Here is an 18,586-nt window from a genome sequence, read left to right on the forward strand (position 1 = left end):
GTTATTTCCTTTGTGCTTTACTGGTTATTTCTTTTTTGATGTGCACCTGAAGAGAGCTGACACAAGCTGAAACTAGTTGTGCTAATAAACTTTGTTTTCATTTTTCTCGGTTTCTAGTCATTCAATTAAAAAAAAAAATATATATATATATATATATATATATATATATATATATATATATATATATATATATATGTTAAAGATACCAAGTAATTTTAAACCTGGTTTTACTCCATTTCCCAAGTAAACAAACAGACTAAAAGTCAAGTTTGCGCCTGCAATTGATGCAAGTCTAACTGATCCCACAGGTAGTGCAGGACCAGGGCAACTCGTGGCAAAGGTGGAACAAGCTCCGATCACTAATCTTAATATTTACCCTTAATGCCAAAACACATCTCCAAGAAGGGGATATATGATGTAGAAATACCAAGATTTAGTCATACCGAGCTTGTAAGCTCGGTATGACTAAATCTTGGTATTTCTAGCCTAGCTCCACTGACGAGACCTCAATAAAGGTCGAAACCGGTCTGGGTAGTGGCCCCTTGCCTTTGATACAAAACATCATATATCCCCTTCTTGGAGATGTGTTTTGGCATTAAGGGTAAATATTAAGATTAGTGATCGGAGCTTGTTCCACCTTTGCCACGAGTTGCCCTGGTCCTGCACTACCTGTGGGATCAGTTAGACTTGCATCAATTGCAGGCGCAAACTTGACTTTTAGTCTGTTTGTTTACTTGGGAAATGGAGTAAAACCAGGTTTAAAATTACTTGGTATCTTTAACATATTTATACCCAAGGTAAAAATACTTCCTATATATATATATATATATATATATATATATATATATTATTTAAATTAGAGGGATATTAAATCCCACATTGCTTTAAAACCGAATAAGAAACTCAAAGATCGGAATCAAAGAGTTTCATGCCGAATATAGTAACTATAGAAGTATCGGCGACTACTAGCGTAAGCTAAAGCACGTAGTTCAAGTACGTAGTACTGGGTAGTACTACTACTCTGGGTAGTGACCTCCCATCATAATGTAAAATATCATACATCTCCTAGGAGATGGGTTTTACATTATGTGAAATACTAAGAATAATGATCAGAACTTTCCCCACCTTGACTACGAGTTGCCCTAGTTTGTACTACGTACTTGAACTACGTGCTTTAGCTTACGCTAGTAGTCGTCGCTACTTTTATAGTTACTATATTCGGCATGAAACTCTTTGATTCCGATCTTTGAGTTTCTTATTCGGTTTTAAAAACAATGTGGGATTTAATATCCCCTTAATTTAAATAATGTTTTACATCGCTGAAAAAAAAAATAATATATATATATATATATATATATATATATATATATATATATATATATATATATTTTTTTTTTTTTTTTTTTTTTAAGAATTGAATGACTAAAACCGAGATTTAAGTAAAAAGGTTTTAATATAAAAACACGACTAGTTTCGGCTTGTAACAGCCTTCATCAGGTGACATTATAAAAGAAAGAAAAAACACTGAAACACTGAAGCTCAAATAAACTATGAACAACATAGAGAGTCTCTATATACAGGGTGTTCGGGATAAATTTGACAGTTTCGTAAGGAAAAAGAAAATCTTCTTTGTATCTATTAAATTTAATGAATTGACAAAAAAACATTACAGGCAGAGTTAATTACAATACTATCAACAAGATTTACTCAAAATAACCACCATTAGCATCGATCCCAGCTTCAATTCTGCTTCGGAACCTCGAACAAGCTGATGCTACAGTCTCCCTGGGAAGGGCCGCAAAAACTGTTTTAATTTTATCCATTAACTGGGCTTTTGTATTACTGGAAGTGCGATTGGTGTCTTTTTCAACTGCGCCCCATACAAAATAATCCATGGGGTTAAGGTCTGGGGAGTTTGGAGGCCAAACATTTGGACTGGTGAAGTCGTAGAAATTTTCAGACAACCATTTTTGACTTTTCCCAGAGGTGTGGCAAGGGGCCGAATCCTGCTGCCATACATACGGCCTACCATTGGCTACCCTTGTTATCCAGGGCTTGACTACAGTTAGCAACTCCACGAACAAAGCCCGAATTCCAATGCCAGGGTTCTTCAACACCTGTTCCTGCAGATTTGCGAGGAATTCTGCTATACGAACGCAATCAGATCGTCTGCTAGGGATCTTTCTTCTTGCTCCATCCTCGTAGTCACCATTGCAAGTCTCTAGTTCATTCCTGATTGTTTTTACTGTATTCAGGGAGCATTGGGCAGCAGTCGTAATATCCTTATTTTGATGGCGGGCACGAATCATCATGATACAAGTTATTCTCTTCCATGATTCAGGTGGGTTCCAGCTATCCATCCTTTCTGACATCTTGTATATGAATGAAGAAGGGTCCAAACTTTTAAATGAAGAGAAGTGTGTGTTAATACATGTAACTTAAGTAAAAATATAATTAATTATAAATATGTCAAATTTATCCCGAACACCCTGTAATTGATTTTAAAACATTTTGGTTGCATTTTAAGCTGTTATTTCGTCTGTTGTATTGTTGGGAAAGTGCGTGCTAGTAGCATCTCGTGAACGCCAGTACATGATTACAGCTAAATGACTATCTGGGAGGTTGTATTGCCTTTAAATCTATTTGTTTCTTCTGAGCGATGTCTAGGAGGATTAAGAAGGAATCTTTCAATGATTCTCTTGGAATATCCATTAACTTTGAAAGAAGTTTTGAGATGATTTATTTCTGTAAGAAGTTCATTTGGGTCATCCAGAAGAGAACGGGCAAATGACCAAATGAATTTCTTACAGAAATAAACCATCTCGAAACTTCTTTCAAAGTTAATGGATATTCCAAGAGAATCATTGAAAGATTCCTTCTTAATCCTCCTAGAAGTCGCTCGGAAGAAACAAATAGATTCAAAGGCAATATATCTATTCCTTACATAAGTACAGTTTCACATAAATTAGCAAAAGTTCTAAGAAAATACAATATCAGAACTTTATTCACTCCACTTCGAAAAATCCGTTTCTTAATAAGCCACCCAAAACCTTGTCATCATCAACTTAAATACCCTGGTGTATATAAAATATTGTGTGATTGTGATATTCCTTATTTTGGGTAGACAGACAAATCTGTCGAATTGCGTATGGAAGAATACATGAGGGACATTACTTACAAGAGACAACGAGCCAGTGCATTATCAAGTCATATCCCTTTCTCGGCTAATCCTAATGATGAAAACCAAAGTCACAAAGTCTGTTGGGAAAAATCTACTAATATCTTCCGTTGCAATGATGAACTAGAGAGAAAAATCGTGGAATCTAGGGAAATAATCTTCAGTCCTGTTCATCTAAATAATAACTTGAGCTACAACCTCCCAGATAGTCATTTAGCTGTAATCATGTACTGGCGTTCATGAGATGCTACTAGCACGCACTTTCCCAACAATACAACAAACGAAAGAACAGCTTTAAATACAACCACAACGTTTTAATGTCAATTACGTATAGAGACTCTCTATGTTGTTCATAGTTTATTTGAGCTTCAGTGTTTCAGTGTTTTTTCTTTTTTCTTTCTTTTATAATGTCACCTGATGAAGGCTGTTACAAGCCGAAACTAGTCGTGTTTTTATATTAAAACCTTTTTACTTAAATCTCGGTTTTAGTCATTCAATTCTTTTTAAAAAAATATATATGTTAACCGAGTCAATGATCATTCTTTCATATATATATATATATATATATATATATATATATATATATATATATGGTAGTAGTTTCGTAGTGGGAGAATTAGCAGTGGAGAAGGTGAGATATTTAGCGAAGTTGAGTAGAGTGCCCTTCCAGGATGAGTCCTTGGACTCCCTGGAACTGTCACGTAATAATAATAATAATAATAATAATAATAATAATAATAATAATAATAATATTAATAATAATAATAATAATAATAAAACGGATGATAAATATATTCTCGACATGTTGAGTAATTTTCTTGAAAATACGGTAGCTCAATGAAGCAAGAAGTGTTCAAAAATATTCAAGAGGAATGATCAGGACTAGGTATCTGGATAGATAAAGCCAGCAACAAATAAATGTAGAGATACAAGTGGACTAGATGGTATTCAAACAAAAGTGATCAAATGTGGAAATATAAGAAACGTTTTACTGTGGCTGCACTGAATAATCTCGAATGCATGATTAGAGTAGAGCTCTCATAGGACCCATCAAAATACAAAAAAGAGAAGACGAAATAAACTGAATGTGAGAATTACAGAAATTATTCTCTATTGTTCGTTCCAGGTAAGATCTATGCGAACATACTTGAGAATAGGCTGAGAAAAATTGTGGAAGAGAAACTTGGAGAAAAATATACTAGATTCAGACCAAATAGAGAATGTCAAGAGCAGACAAATAGTTGAGAAATCATGGGAATATAACAAGATCCTTTTTATATTTTTATGATTTTCATACTTCAGATTTATACATCTGGAAAAGGCATACTACAAAGTGCCATGAGAAAGCTGCTCAAAACATCACAGTTACATGATGTAAACAGAAATATTATACAGAGAAATATAGTCTATGAGTTGTGTGCCACTAATCAGAATTAAAGAAAGTAATGGAGAATGAACTGATGTAAAATCAAATGCAAGATAAGGGTTCACACTATCTCATCTTATTCTTCGTCTATATATCGCATATAGACTGATATCAGTATTTGCGATATTCAATTCGCTATTTATGTAGATGATGTATGATGTCGCACTTTGAATAAATCAGCTATAATTCTTCAGCATTTCTTAACTGAATTGAACGTCCACTTTAACAAATTTTGTATTAAATTATATGGAAATAGGCAAAAGTGATGACATCAACTACGTTCTCAATGGAAAACCTATAGAACAAGTGAAGTATTGTTGGTTGTAGCGATGTTGGGAATGATTCCAAATTTCATCTGGTATAACCGACAATATTTCGTTTTTTTTTTTCTTTCTGTTTTCTTTCTTTCTTTCTTTCTTTTTTGTATTTTTAATATTGACGTAATTCTTCTTATCTCTTTTAGTTAAAAAAAAAAGGAGTTGTTGGATGTTGCAAGTTTGGAAATGCAAGAGGTCAGTTACTGAAATAATCAATAAAAAATAGATGAAAGCCGATTTAGATAAAAAGTTATGGCCATTAGCTTTGAAAAGGAACCAGAAAGCACGCCGGTCTTTTGGATGCCCTACAACTTTCTTGTGTTTGTCATTTTTAACAGCGGATATGGGATGTTTTGATAATTTGTTTGCAGTTATTTTGGGTTATAAATAGTTCCCGGTCAATTAAAAATAAATTCAACTCAAAGCATTTTAGTTAATTTTATGAGGCCGTGAGCATAATGACTGTTCTCCACAACACCATTGTGAACATTTGATCACTGGCTTGAAAATCATGTAAAAAAAGCACGATGCTAGCGTTAATTTTCTCTAAACCGAATCTCGAGTTAATATGTCCAAAGTTGTTGCAAAAAGCTGAACCCATGACTATGAATGATTTTAAAAGCACTCGAGAGCAAGGAAGAATACAGCAAACAAGTGCCGCCATCTAGTGATCATGACCCTAACATTCGTGATAGTGTCTGAAATATCATGATTTTAGAAATGCAGAATTAAAAAAAAAAAAAGGTTTCCGGAAGGGAACATTCACTAACTCAGGAACTGACTGAAAATAGGTCTAAAAAAAAAAGTACCTTTAGTCGATAACTGGCATCAAAGCTACAATGACATTTCTTTTAGGGGATCGAATACTATGACAAATTTAAAAATAATGCCATACGCAGCACTGCAATTACGTTATTTCTCACATTTCATTTATTAATCGTAGATTGTCGATATAAAAGAACTACGACATTTATATCGAGTATGTACGAAATTCAAGAGGAAATCTAATTCAAGGGCAAATCCAACAGAAATTAATAAGTGACATTAGAGAAATATATCATTCTTTTAAGGCAGGATCCTTTCTTGTATTAAGTAATATAATATGTATTTGATGTGTATATGTTTAACTCAAATGGCCCTAATTAATGAAGGAGGCACCCAATGGTTTAAACTTGACAACAAAAAGCGTGAAAGGAAAAGATTATCAATACCCATCATTTGTTTATATCCAAGTAGTGACTTAGGAGCTGCTTTCACCAATTGTTTCCAATCACAGACAAAGCATATCCCAAAATACCACAACGGGTTATGTTTAAAACGTATGTACTTTTTATAAGTGAACTTTTTATTAGTATGTTTAATCGTAATTAATGTAAAAAAGAACACACAAGGCTTCAATATAATAAAGAAAAGTATTAAAAGAGGGGATAATTAGATACCCATCAAGTACCAGCTGCAAATATTCTTTACCTATTCTGTATTAAATTAGAACAGATATTTATTATCAATGTTTCTTTTTCTCTAAAAATAAAAAATAAAAAACTGCTTTTTTATTTATTTATTTTATTTTAATTCAATTTTTTTTTCTGAACGGTTCAACAAGCATGCAATTAGCTGCCAGTCTCGGAGGCCATGACTTTATATGGCTTCAAGCTTCCATTTCTTTCTTTCTTTATTTTTTAACAATAAATATATTTGCAAAATTTCCTGAGAACAGACTTAAATACACTATTCAACAAGATTACTTCCCACATATCCTCGAATTTCCACAATGTCTTTCAACAACTTAACGTTTATAAAATGCCCTAAAGAGGCACAATCGTTGATAAACATTCTCATTAAAGAGAAAATTTATAACTGATACTGTCAAAACAATCAGTCATTTTACAAAAAATGTACATCACGTCAAAGTTTGAAAACTTCGGCATTCGACGTTATAAGCATGGTTTATTTTCAAGGATTCACCTAGCTGTAAGCTAGGTGAATGGGAGAGGAAAAGGAATTGATTCTTGTTAGGGAATGACAAGTCAAAAAGGCACTGACGAACCCATAACAGTAGGAGTAATATCTGGTCTTTGGCATCCAGACGATGATTGGAACGCTACGGAAAATACAGAATTATACGTTGTTTCTCCAAATGGTGTCGTTAACAGTGGAGAACTGTCAGCGGTAGGTAGAGACTTCAACTGTGTAACATCTCCACTAGGACGTGCAGAATGCTGAGAAAATGTAGGATAACAAGGGGCATTTTCAAGCGATGTCCAATTGTTTGGAGATTCTTCGAATTCACGACACCTACTTGATACATTGGGAACAGATTGAATATCGCCATAATCTTGTAATAAGTTGTCTATGGCCGCAAAAAAACGCTGGGATACATCAGGGTCATCGAGAGAGGTGACTATGTAGTCATCGCGTACACTGTCATCTGGAACATAGCTAGAAGTCCAACCACAGCTCGACGGCTCTACCTTTTTGATAGGTTGATCCAGTACGAGAATGTCAGAAGGATGGATCATATCGAAATCATCTATTTCCTGGAGTACTGGAAAATGTTCTTTTTCTACGTAAGGAGAAGAATCCCCGTCAGACGATGACGACACCTCACTTGATGGTAATATGCTAGATTTCGGGACACTGTAGTAATCCTCCATAGGACATGTTGCTGTGGGGTACCTCTCATGTTCTGCTTCGTTACCTGAAAAGAAAAAGTGGACAAACACTGTCATAAAATTTCGAAATTTGTACTATTTATAAGATTTAGTATTGATATGGATAAATATTAATACTAAATATTGATATTTAGTATTGATAGATTTGTATATTTATGAGAATGGTTGTAATGGATTAACAAATTCCATGGAAAGCTAGCATGAAATACGGTAGTACTTAACCTAAACTAAATAAGCATATCTAATTAACGATATAATAGATCGGTTAATACTCTTCATATTGTATTGTCTGGCATGTCTATTACCTGTTCTGCTTGGCGGGGGGGGGGGGGATGAGTCGAGTTTCCTTGATAGAAAATACTGTCACGTCCGTTATAAGACCAGTTTGTTGATTTAGTACCTGCTGGAGAGTACCCCATGACTAAATCAGTAGGGATGGTGTACTTTGATTTGAAACACCTGCATTCGTATCCATTCACGGATTTAAAGAACTTTATAGGGAATTTACAACTCTTCTTTAAAATGTTTCCTAGCTAGGTCGAGTAAAATTCCTTTTCTACGGAAGTTCCGCAACTATGACAATGAAGGCCAGTATATTTTGTCTGTGAAGTGTATTGTGTGTTCTGGCTGGTTTGATTGTGCGCAGGCAGAAAACTAACTCTGGTACTGCTATATGAGACTGGCTAACTCACCTTCCATTGAAAAGTCTTTATCAAGATGTTGGCATCCTATATAGGATACGAAAAGCTAGTGAAAAGTCTACATAACATCCTTAATACTTATGACGTGGACATCATCTTGATCATCAGTGTTTCACGACTCCTTATGCACCCATCTCATCTTGGGTTTCGTAACCAAAATTTTAGGATAAGGTGGCTAGTATTCTGCTTATAGGTATACTCTGTATGTAAACTGCATGTGTTCTCATGGTTGGTTTGCCTGAGTGAGGGGTGAAAAACCAGTGTTTCTGGGATAAAAGCCCTCCACCTGCGTATAAGACAGGTTTAAACACACCTTCAGAGCTTTAATAAAGAGTCGCTTCCTAGACGGGATTCGAACACAGATCTTTCAACCGAAGGGCACCGTCGATTGAACTATGAAGGTTCATGACGTGGATAGGAACCTTCGTAGATAAGATTTCAATATTCACTGATGATAAAGTAAAAAAAAAAATAATAGCTTTGACGAACTGAACAGTCTTAAAAAATAATAAAATAAATTTATAAATAAATAGAATGAAAATAAAACCACAAACGATTTTCATATCCTTTGATATTCCAGCTGAAAAATCGTTCTTATAATATAACTTAAGAAGTAGTCTGAAATGCCATGACAACACTGTTAACCTCATTTTTCGTTTATTTTATAGAACGTAACCCTCTTTTGTTTACATTAAAATGATCTCAAGCAAAGTTATTTACCTTCGGATAACGAGCTTCCATAAGACACTTGGCTAAAGTCAACTTCCCTTCCTTGCTCGTGACTTGTTAATCGGTGGGGCACGTGCGAGTAGTATGCGGTAACTCGTTCTAGCGCTACGTCCTCTAAAACTTTGTCTATAGCCTGGAACACGAAGTCTGCGTGCATGTCAATGGCCGAGCTCATTGCAGTGGCCATATTAGCGGCGTCTATATGATTGTAGCTGTTGTCAGGACGGAACTCTGCTTTACATGACGTTCTGGTGACAGAGGGCGGGAGACCTGCTGAGTGAACGCTCATGGGCGACTTGGAACAGAGACATTCAAAAGGTGGGCACGAACATTGGACATCTCCTGTAAAGAGAAAAAATAATAATAATTTGTACGGAATGTCAAAAATGATGTGTTTATTTTACTTTAAAAAAATAATGGGAAAGAAAGGAAAAATAATAACAAGCCTAATTAAAATGATGTATCATGAGAAACGATGGTTAACGTCCAGAAATTAGGTTACCGAGGTAATTTTAATTGACAGTCTTACAGTAGATAACTGAAAACGAATGGGACTTATTTTAAAATGTTAGTCACTCTTCTTTATCATAATTATTCCAATCCTTTTTAATTCTTACTAGGTGCAATAAGTGAATCGCATCCATTTATTCATATTTTTTTAAAAAAAATCTCAATCTTATCAGTTATGAAAAAAATCAATGAAAAACGGAAATAAAATTTACAAGAAATTTGATACTGATTTAGTTCTTTATTTTTTTATATTTATTTTTATTTCCATGCGAAAGGTCTTTTCAAACCTATAGTACATTTTGGGCTAAGGATATAAATTTCTATTTTTTATATATATTTAGTATTTTTTTTTTCAGTCCGGAAACCATGCTCTAGACACCAAACATGGAACTTTTTCAACCCACTTCAGGCCTCCAGTAAGCGGATCTAGTGGCGCACCCAGAGGTGGGGGAAAAGGGGGCCCTTTCCCCCAAAGGAAAAGGAAAAAAAAAAAAAACACTAGAAAAATTTCCCAAAATGTTTTCCTAATTAATTTTTTTTTTAAATTTATGCTGTGTCGTGTCTTCTATTTCTATACTACTTATGAATGAGTGATTATTGCAGATGCTCAGTCTTAGGCCGTATGCGATGCGTAGTGTGTATTCTCAAATCGTCTACTCAACTAGCCCCTCCTCCCCAAGATTAAATCCTGAGTGGGCTACTGAGCGGATCGGTGGCCTCACACCGAGAGATGAAATCCGTCTCCCACCCGAACACAACACAATCATAAACTTCCATCCCCACGGCCAGATTCTAACCCACAGCCTGTTGCTTGTAGAGTGGGGGTGCTAACCGCTCGTCCAACCAGGCTGGCAATATGAGGATTTATTTAAATCTTCATATTGACTTTTTGAAATTGGTTCCCTCCTTGGGGAAGGGATTTTATTCTGGAGTAGAGGAAAAAGTCGAATGGAATAAAATCTGGTGAGTAATGCAGAAAGAAAACCAAAAGGATACTTGTTTTGCTTGGCTAATTTATGGAACCATAATATTCTACTGTCAAGTAGAATATTGTGGATCCGGAAATTAGCATTCAAAAATCTTGACATTCAAATGCTGATCGTGCTTTTAAGTGAAGAGATTGATGTGTAAGGAATTTCTTCACAAGCTGACAACATATTGGACTGTTCACTGATCCATTCTTCAGTGACTTTTCGAGATGCATTTCACCGAAAACAGCCTCATAAATGATTCTTCTGGCACCTGGTTTCCTTCCAACCAATACGTAAAAGAAAGCGACCAGAATTTCTTTGAAGTATAATCACAAATATTTTTGGATAAATGCATTTTGTCATCTATTATTGTTGCAATATTTCATAGATTAATGCGGCCATCTTACCAAGTGTGCAGCAAATTTAATTGCACACATGTTGCTCATTCCACTGATTGATTTCATAATACAACGGAGGGGAAAAATACGCGTACACTTCTGATCAGCTCAATCACAACTGAGACATTCACCTGCTTTTTCGGTGGGTAGCGTCATTAGATGTTGCGATATCAGAAGTGTACGCGTATATTTTTAGCAGATAGCTGCTAGCAGTTTCCTATAATAAAAAAAATGTATCTGGAAAATTCTTGATCTATGATAGTTTCTTCTATTGAATCTATATTAACCGACGAAACCAATAGAAGACATATACATTATACAATCTGAAAAAAGGTACATACTGTAATAGGAACCTTTGGATTAATGCAATTACAGGATTCAATTCCATTTGCAAACAAATAATACAAATGAAACCGAGTGAAGCGCCTGACCACATCCTTTGAAATTTGAATGCATCGAGAATGCATAATACAAGCAGCATCACATTAAAGGGGAAAAAATGTCCCATGACTTTATAAATTATTCAAAAGAATTCTATTCATTTCATTGGTAAACCATACTTGATCATGCTAGGTTTAATCGATTTCTGCACGGTCAAATAAGATTTTTCATGCTGTAAACTCAAGTTTTTAATCCCTCAATTCAAGAAAATTAAATTTTCAGACACTACAGACGACTGTAACCAAGAAATGGCGGCAGTTATCTGTAGAACTCTCCTCCTTGTGCGCCTATTAAAATCATTGATAACCTTGGTCTGGTTAGTGATTGGCCAAGGGTGAAGTTGGTTACCCATCAGTCTTCAAAAAGTTATTACTGCCTTAAAGTCTCGCATAAATGAAGCATCAGCGGATTTGAATACAATCATGACTGCTTTGCGATAGATAATTTTTTACCATGTTATCTTTTGGGTAAATTCATATTGCCCTCAAGCTAAATACCAAAGGATGATATGATGTAGTTTTGTTTTCCTCACAATTTCCAGCCAACTTTAACTTACTACATAATAACCAGAGCTTTAAAAAGCAATTAACTTGATTGATCGGATGATTAACGCAACCATTCTCCAACTAACAGGCTAGGTATTGATGTTTTGTGAATATCTGTAGGTGGGAGACCCTCACCTTGCTTATTGGCACCATGAAAAACTTTAAAGAGATTCCATGTTTGGTTCCTATATTAGGATTACATTAATGCCAATGTAACAGACTTTCACGGGTGGGATTCGCATTAAAAGAAAAGGGAATAATCCCTTTTGCCAACTCCTGCTAAAATAAATGAAACAGACTTAACCGAATGAATATTATTACGATAACAGTGTCATTTTTATTCAGGCTAACTTGACTATATTCAAATTACTAGTACGCAGAAAATATAGGAATATGTTTTTCGCGAACAGCCTTTGTTAATATTTATTTAATTTTTATTATAATTAATTTTTGATGCCATTAAAATCAAACTATTTAAAGTAAATTTTATTATGGCTTTATCCGTAACAATTTTGAATCACTGTTATTTATTTAGCTGAAAAAGCTATTTTTAAATTAAAAATAATAAACAACAAGCTTTGTTTTAGTGGCATAGTATACTCACTAGTTTTCCTTGACTGATCAGTTATACTTTCCAGTCGTGGAACTTTGAAAGGATAACACTGACTGGTTGCTACAAAGTCTGTCCGACTGTTCCACATTTCTTGACTATTAATTTCTTCTACTAAACGTTTACCGTCTCCGCTAATTGCAATCTGAGGGGAAAAATATATTTATATACACACACATACTTGTCATTATTATTATTATTATTATTATTATTATTATTATTATTATTATTATTATATTAGAAGAGACCTCTAGAAAGTCAGTGACTCATCAAGGAGACCACATATCACTTGCACCAGCTGTCATACATTTTATTGAATTCATTCACACTACCACACTCACTACCTCCACAAGCAATCCATTTCACTCACGCACCACTTTATGAGAGAAAAAACCTAACTGTGATCCCCCTTCTTCACTACATCCATTCTCATCTTCCATGAATGCCTTCCATCCTCCATCAAATGAAAAATTCCATCCACTGGAAAGATCTTTTCAGAAGTTTGTAGATGCCATCAAGATCACATTTTTCTTCTGTTTGCTAGTGTCTGCAGTTCACAAATTTTCAGTTTATCCTCGTAATCAATATTCCACAATCAGATATCATATTTATCACTCTTCTCCCCCCCCCACCTCTTCACTGTGTCGGTATCACCTCGGAAGACCAGTTACTTCGTACAATAGTCCAGGTGAGGTCGAATCAAGGCCTGGTAAAGAGGCAAGATGACTAGGTCTTAGTTAATGTTCGTTAGTACAGCATTGCAATTATCCCCTGAATTGCATTTGCAACGTTTGCAGTATGACTCTGAACTTTTCAACTTCATATGTACTAAAATGCAGGATCCCAAGCGCCATCAATTTCTTCTAGCATAATGCCATCAACATAATATGGTTTGGATATCTCATCACACTAAAGTGCACAACTTTACATTACTAACATTGAGCTGATAGCCTTTTTCATATGCCTAGAATTCCACTACAGCGGCACCTATAGAGTGATGTGAAGCATTTTAGTCGCACTTCTGATTATCCTATCTATCTATCTCTGTATCATCAGCAACAGCTGAGTGTTACCTAACAAATCCTTCTCAATGTCTTTATGTAAAGATTTAACAACAACAATGGAATGAAAATGATCGAATTTATCCTGCAGCTTGGAAAACAGGAAGGGCGTTAGATCTTTAGTTCTAATTACAGTCGAGTTGCTCTCATTTAAATGTTTCTAGAATATTGAAGAAATCCATCGACAGTAATCTGAATGGATATATCTTGCCTGAGGATCAACAGGGGACCTTCTTTCTTGGCCGTTCACCATTAGAGGAAATGTCATAGAAAGGCATAGTAAAACTTGAACGTTTGTCATAAATATCTCGAAGATATTTGTCTGTGGTCCGTCTTTTCAAAGCTATTTCTTGATTATCAGTTTCTTCCTTTGGTTGCTTGCACAGCATAGGCGATGGCTGATGAATTCTTAACTTTCTTCATCGGAATGCGTTGGATACTGACTCATTTTGAACTGCACACCATTATAACAAGTCATTGTAATAAGAACACACACGCTGTTGTGTCCCAATTTTACGATTATTAGGCTTTCAACTATCCCTACATGTGAAACTCTACTTGTCTTTATCCAAATCTTATCTATATACGAGATATCACCCAAATGCAAATATTCAAGCTTCTTCTCCCCTTAGTGTCCCTAAATATTTATTTTATACTGCACATTTCAGGACATTTAGTTTAAGATATAAAATTCAAAAACAAGGAGCAATTACCAAAATATGTCGGAGTGCGAAACTAATATGCAGTCGTGACCTTTATCTAGTAACTTAACAAATCCCCTTCCCCACGTGATTAGGTACGTACGTTGTCACAAGTGGTGCATTGATCGGCAATCTCAGACAACTGTATTTTCAAGGAACAAAAGTTTATTGAACTCTTAAACATGATACAATTCGTTCTTTATCAAATAAAACTCAATTCAATACTAAGAATATATAATACAAATTAACACTAGCTAAACACAAGTATTAGGTTAAGATCCTATATAAGAATTGTGATCATATCGCCATAACAGATTCTTTACATACAAACATGTATAATTCTAGAACTAGTTGACCTTTTTTGTCTAACCCCTTACTAATCTGATCACGCTATAATTCGGTATTTTCTAGGACATATATATTCAGTTACTCTAATTTTCTTACTAAGACAACATGGATTTATACGATGACCCCTCACCTTTTTATACGATGATCCCTACCGGCACCTTCTTCAATTTCTTTTCTTCCCCCCTTACTGGAGTCGATTTCACTGACCCATTAGAGTGGCGTTTTTCTGCCAAAACATTAGGCGGTCCGTGTGCACGCGACTGACACGTGACGAAGTCTCAATTCAGGAATTATGACCTTGAGCTTTGGTTTTTGTTTAAGCTAACCACTATGTCATCTATACTAAATTAATCCCCTTTCCAAAATTTTCTAAGAATTAACTCGAATCTTTAATCTCTTATTTCAAGTGTAAAAACTAGCCTCTCACATACAAAATCCTATGACTAATCTTCTTTGCTTTACTTAACCTTATTTTATCATATCACAACTGTAATAAAATTCCCTTCTTTTTTTATTTAGTTCAACAAACAATTTCAGCTATGTTTTTCACTTGGATGCCAGCATATTTTTCTTTCTTTTAATTTTTTGTATTCGTTACTTTCAAAGGCTCTTAACGATATCTGCTTAGGAACAAGCTTGCTTACTTAGTTATCTATACAGGGTTTTTATTTCTTCTCTTGTTACATCATGATAACTGAAATTTTCACATTTTTAAGTTATCAGGGTATAACAACACTAAGTAGGAGTCAACTCTGGAGTAGAAACCTTCAGAATAATTAGAGATGATTCATTACGACTAGGAATCATTCTGATCTATTGCCGGCGAAAAATCAAAGAATATTCAATGCCGTGATGCGGAACAATATGAAACCATTTAGAGAAATCGTCAATACAATCATGGACGAAAACACAAAAACTTCGGTTAATATAAAATACAATTTTATACGCAAAATGGTATTCCATATTATCCAAGGTTACTCAAAGCAAGACGACTGATATTTTATGCGAGTAGCAATATAATACAGCCATTCAGGTGGAAAGGAGACGAAATTAGGGTGAGAGAAAAGTTGGCCAATAAATCTATCGAAGGAACCAGAAAGTAGAACTGATATTTGTACACGATGCAAGGTTCCTGCTTTTGGTTTTTTCAGAATAGTTTTGAATGTGTTGATAATTTGCTTGCAGCCATTTTAGGTCTTAATATAGATAGAAAGAGAAGAAAACTGTCGATGAAAGCCAATATCGATATCCTTGATTTATTTTTCTTTCTTTAAATTGGAACAGGTAAGTTATGAATTCATTCCTATAAGAATTGTTCCAGTGAGTATTCGTACAAATTTCCGATCAAAAGACTGAAAGCAATAATCCAATCAAGGAAAAGAAGCATAGAAATCAGGAAGATCATCCAGCTTGGTTTTCCTATAATGCCGGACGATTGGTTGACAAGATCATATGTGTCACGATAAAGAAGAAATTAACACTAGGTTGTGATCTGAATTTCCTAGATGCCAAACAGTATCCAAAGCAGTGCCGGCTCGAGGGTATGTGACACCCCCCTAGGCCAGTTTTATAATCTTGGTAAGAAAAGACAGGCATTATAACATTCTTTATTGTTAAAAGCAGTAGTTCTTGCCAGAAACCTGCGTATAGAGCATTTTTGGGGGGAGCACTGCTCGTACCACCAACGCTTCGACTGTTACTATTACTTCGACTAATACTATTACTTTTTTTTTTTTTTTTTACGATGTTGGCGCCCCAAATCCATTGCGCCCCTAAGTCGGTGCTCTTGTACCGGCCTTGATCCAAAGTATCGATGAATCATTGGTGAGGAAGAAATCAAAAGTTCTGGGAGTAGTTTGGATTATTTGGTATTCAGATAGACATATAAATGCGTTGTATGAGATTAGTGGTGACAACAAAATGTCTGCATCTTCCTGCTGGATTAGGGCAATGCAGTTAAATTTTATCACAATCAGCGAAATATTTATGTTCTGATATTAGATATCAACGATGAAGGCGTATAATGAAATTCCAGATGAAATGAAATTATAGACATCATTATTTTGTAATAAGTTTAGTAAGTCTTCCCATAAGAAATCTTTCAAAATCCATCTAATATTCACAGTGCAGCTTCGTCTGCACTAACAGGAACTCAGATGAACTTCAAATCTTTTCTCAATAAATGCTAGTAAGTATTCCTTCTCTTACAAACTTTAATCGGAATCCGACTGGTAGTAGTTTATATTCCAGGGTGTCCCAAAATTCACGCAAGATTTAAATTTAGCGCCATTTGTGCGGTAAAGTGTTGCCAACGAGAAAAAAAAAGACAGCGTGACAGCTGACAGTTCAGGGTTATTAAAAATGACCACACACAGCGAAGAGAGTTCGTTGAATGGATTATGGAACAACAACGAGTGGATGCTTATTTTTCGAACAAAATCATCTTCAGCGATGAGGCTCATTTTCATCTTGATGGCTTCGTTAATCGACAAAATTGTCTCATTTGGGGTTCAGAAAATCCACGAGTGATGCTTGTTGAGAAACAAATGCATCCACAACGTGTCACTGTTTGATACGGATTTTGGGCTGGAGGCATCATCGGTCCATTCTTCTTCGAAAATGCGGCTGGTAAGGCAATAACAGTTAATGGTGCTCGCTATCGCGACATGATAATCCAGTTTTTTTGTGCCTAAATTGCAAGATATGGATGTGGACGACATGTGGTTTCAACAAGACGGTGCCACATGCCATACAGCCCGAGAAACAATTCAATTACTGCATGAGTCATTTCCTGGTCGTGTAATTTCCCGTTTTGGTGATCAGCGTTGGTGCCCAGATCATGTGACTTAACGATGGAGTTTTTTCTTTGAGGTTTTTTTGAAGTCTAAGGTTTATGCCAACAAGCCCACGACCACCCACGCCTTCAAGGGGGAAATTGAGCGCTGTATCAACGAAATTCAGCCACATTTATGCAAAAACGGTCATGGAAAATTTCGACAAAAGAGTGCGTATGTGCCAGCAAAGCCGTGGAGGCCATTTACCCAATATGCTATTCCATGCATAACCCTATACTGTATACTTTATGAATCAATAAGAAATTACAATTTTAAATTAAAAACCTGTGTTTTCTATCAAAATTACTTCTTGCGTGAATTTTGGGACACCCTATATAATGATAGTTAGCAGATTTTGTCAAATAATATTTCATGTACTTTATTTAAAAAAATAAATAAATATGTTTTTAGATGTTAATTCATTTGTATTTCATTGTTTTATTTTATTAAATTTTCTTGCTTATTCGTGTCATTATTATAATTATTATTACTACTACTACTTGATCCCTCTAACGAGTCTAAGAACTCAAGCGGGCATTATTTACTTTTTTTTCAGCGGTTAAAACAAGCTGCGAATAAAAAGGTTATTGTACTCACAATTAAAGCATATATATATATATATATATATATATAGTTTTATGAAGAATTAAATGACTAGAACCGAGATTTAAGTAAAAAGGTTTTAATATAAACACACTACTAGTTTCGGCCTGTAACAGCCTTCTTCAGGTGACATTATGAAAGAAAAAACGCTAAACATTGAGGGTTAAAAGACTATGAACAACACAGACAGTCTTTATACATAATTAGCATGAAAACGTTGTAGTTGTATTTGAAGCTGTTCTTTCGTTTGTTGCATTGTTGGGAGAGTGCGTGTTTGCTGCATCACGTGAACGCCAGTACATGATTACAGCTGAATGACTATCTGGGAGGTTGTAGCTTAAGTTGTTATTTAGATGAACAGGAATGAAGATGATTTCTCTAGATTCGGCAATTTTTCTCTCTATTTCGTCACTTCAACGGAAGATGTTAGTAGATTTTTCCCAGCAGACTTTGTGACTTTGGTTATCATCATTAGGATTAGCCGAGAAAAGGATATGACTTGATAATGCACTCGCTCGCTGTCTCTTGTAAGTAATGTCTC

The 18,586-nt window shown here is 35.1% G+C and overlaps 1 protein-coding gene across 1 annotated transcript in view; it reads right to left on the bottom strand.

Annotated features, from left to right (window-relative positions):
• Positions 1-6,948: 6,948 nt before the first annotated feature.
• LOC150108170 (uncharacterized) overlaps positions 6,949-18,586 on the bottom strand; it is a 58,072-nt gene continuing 46,434 nt past the window's right edge. Inside the window, exons 4-6 of the mRNA XM_090390421.1 lie at positions 12,493-12,643; positions 9,015-9,365; positions 6,949-7,619 (exon numbers count right to left, since the gene is read on the bottom strand). Of these exons, the coding sequence (XP_090246547.1) occupies positions 6,949-7,619; positions 9,015-9,365; positions 12,493-12,643 (1,173 nt within the window). The remainder of the gene's footprint in view (positions 7,620-9,014; positions 9,366-12,492; positions 12,644-18,586) is intronic.

Source organism: Typopeltis vanoorti, chromosome 3 (genome assembly GCF_054136105.1).
Source record: "Typopeltis vanoorti isolate ZY-2024b chromosome 3, IOZ_Tvanoo_1.0, whole genome shotgun sequence".
NCBI lineage: Eukaryota > Metazoa > Arthropoda > Arachnida > Uropygi > Thelyphonidae > Typopeltis > Typopeltis vanoorti.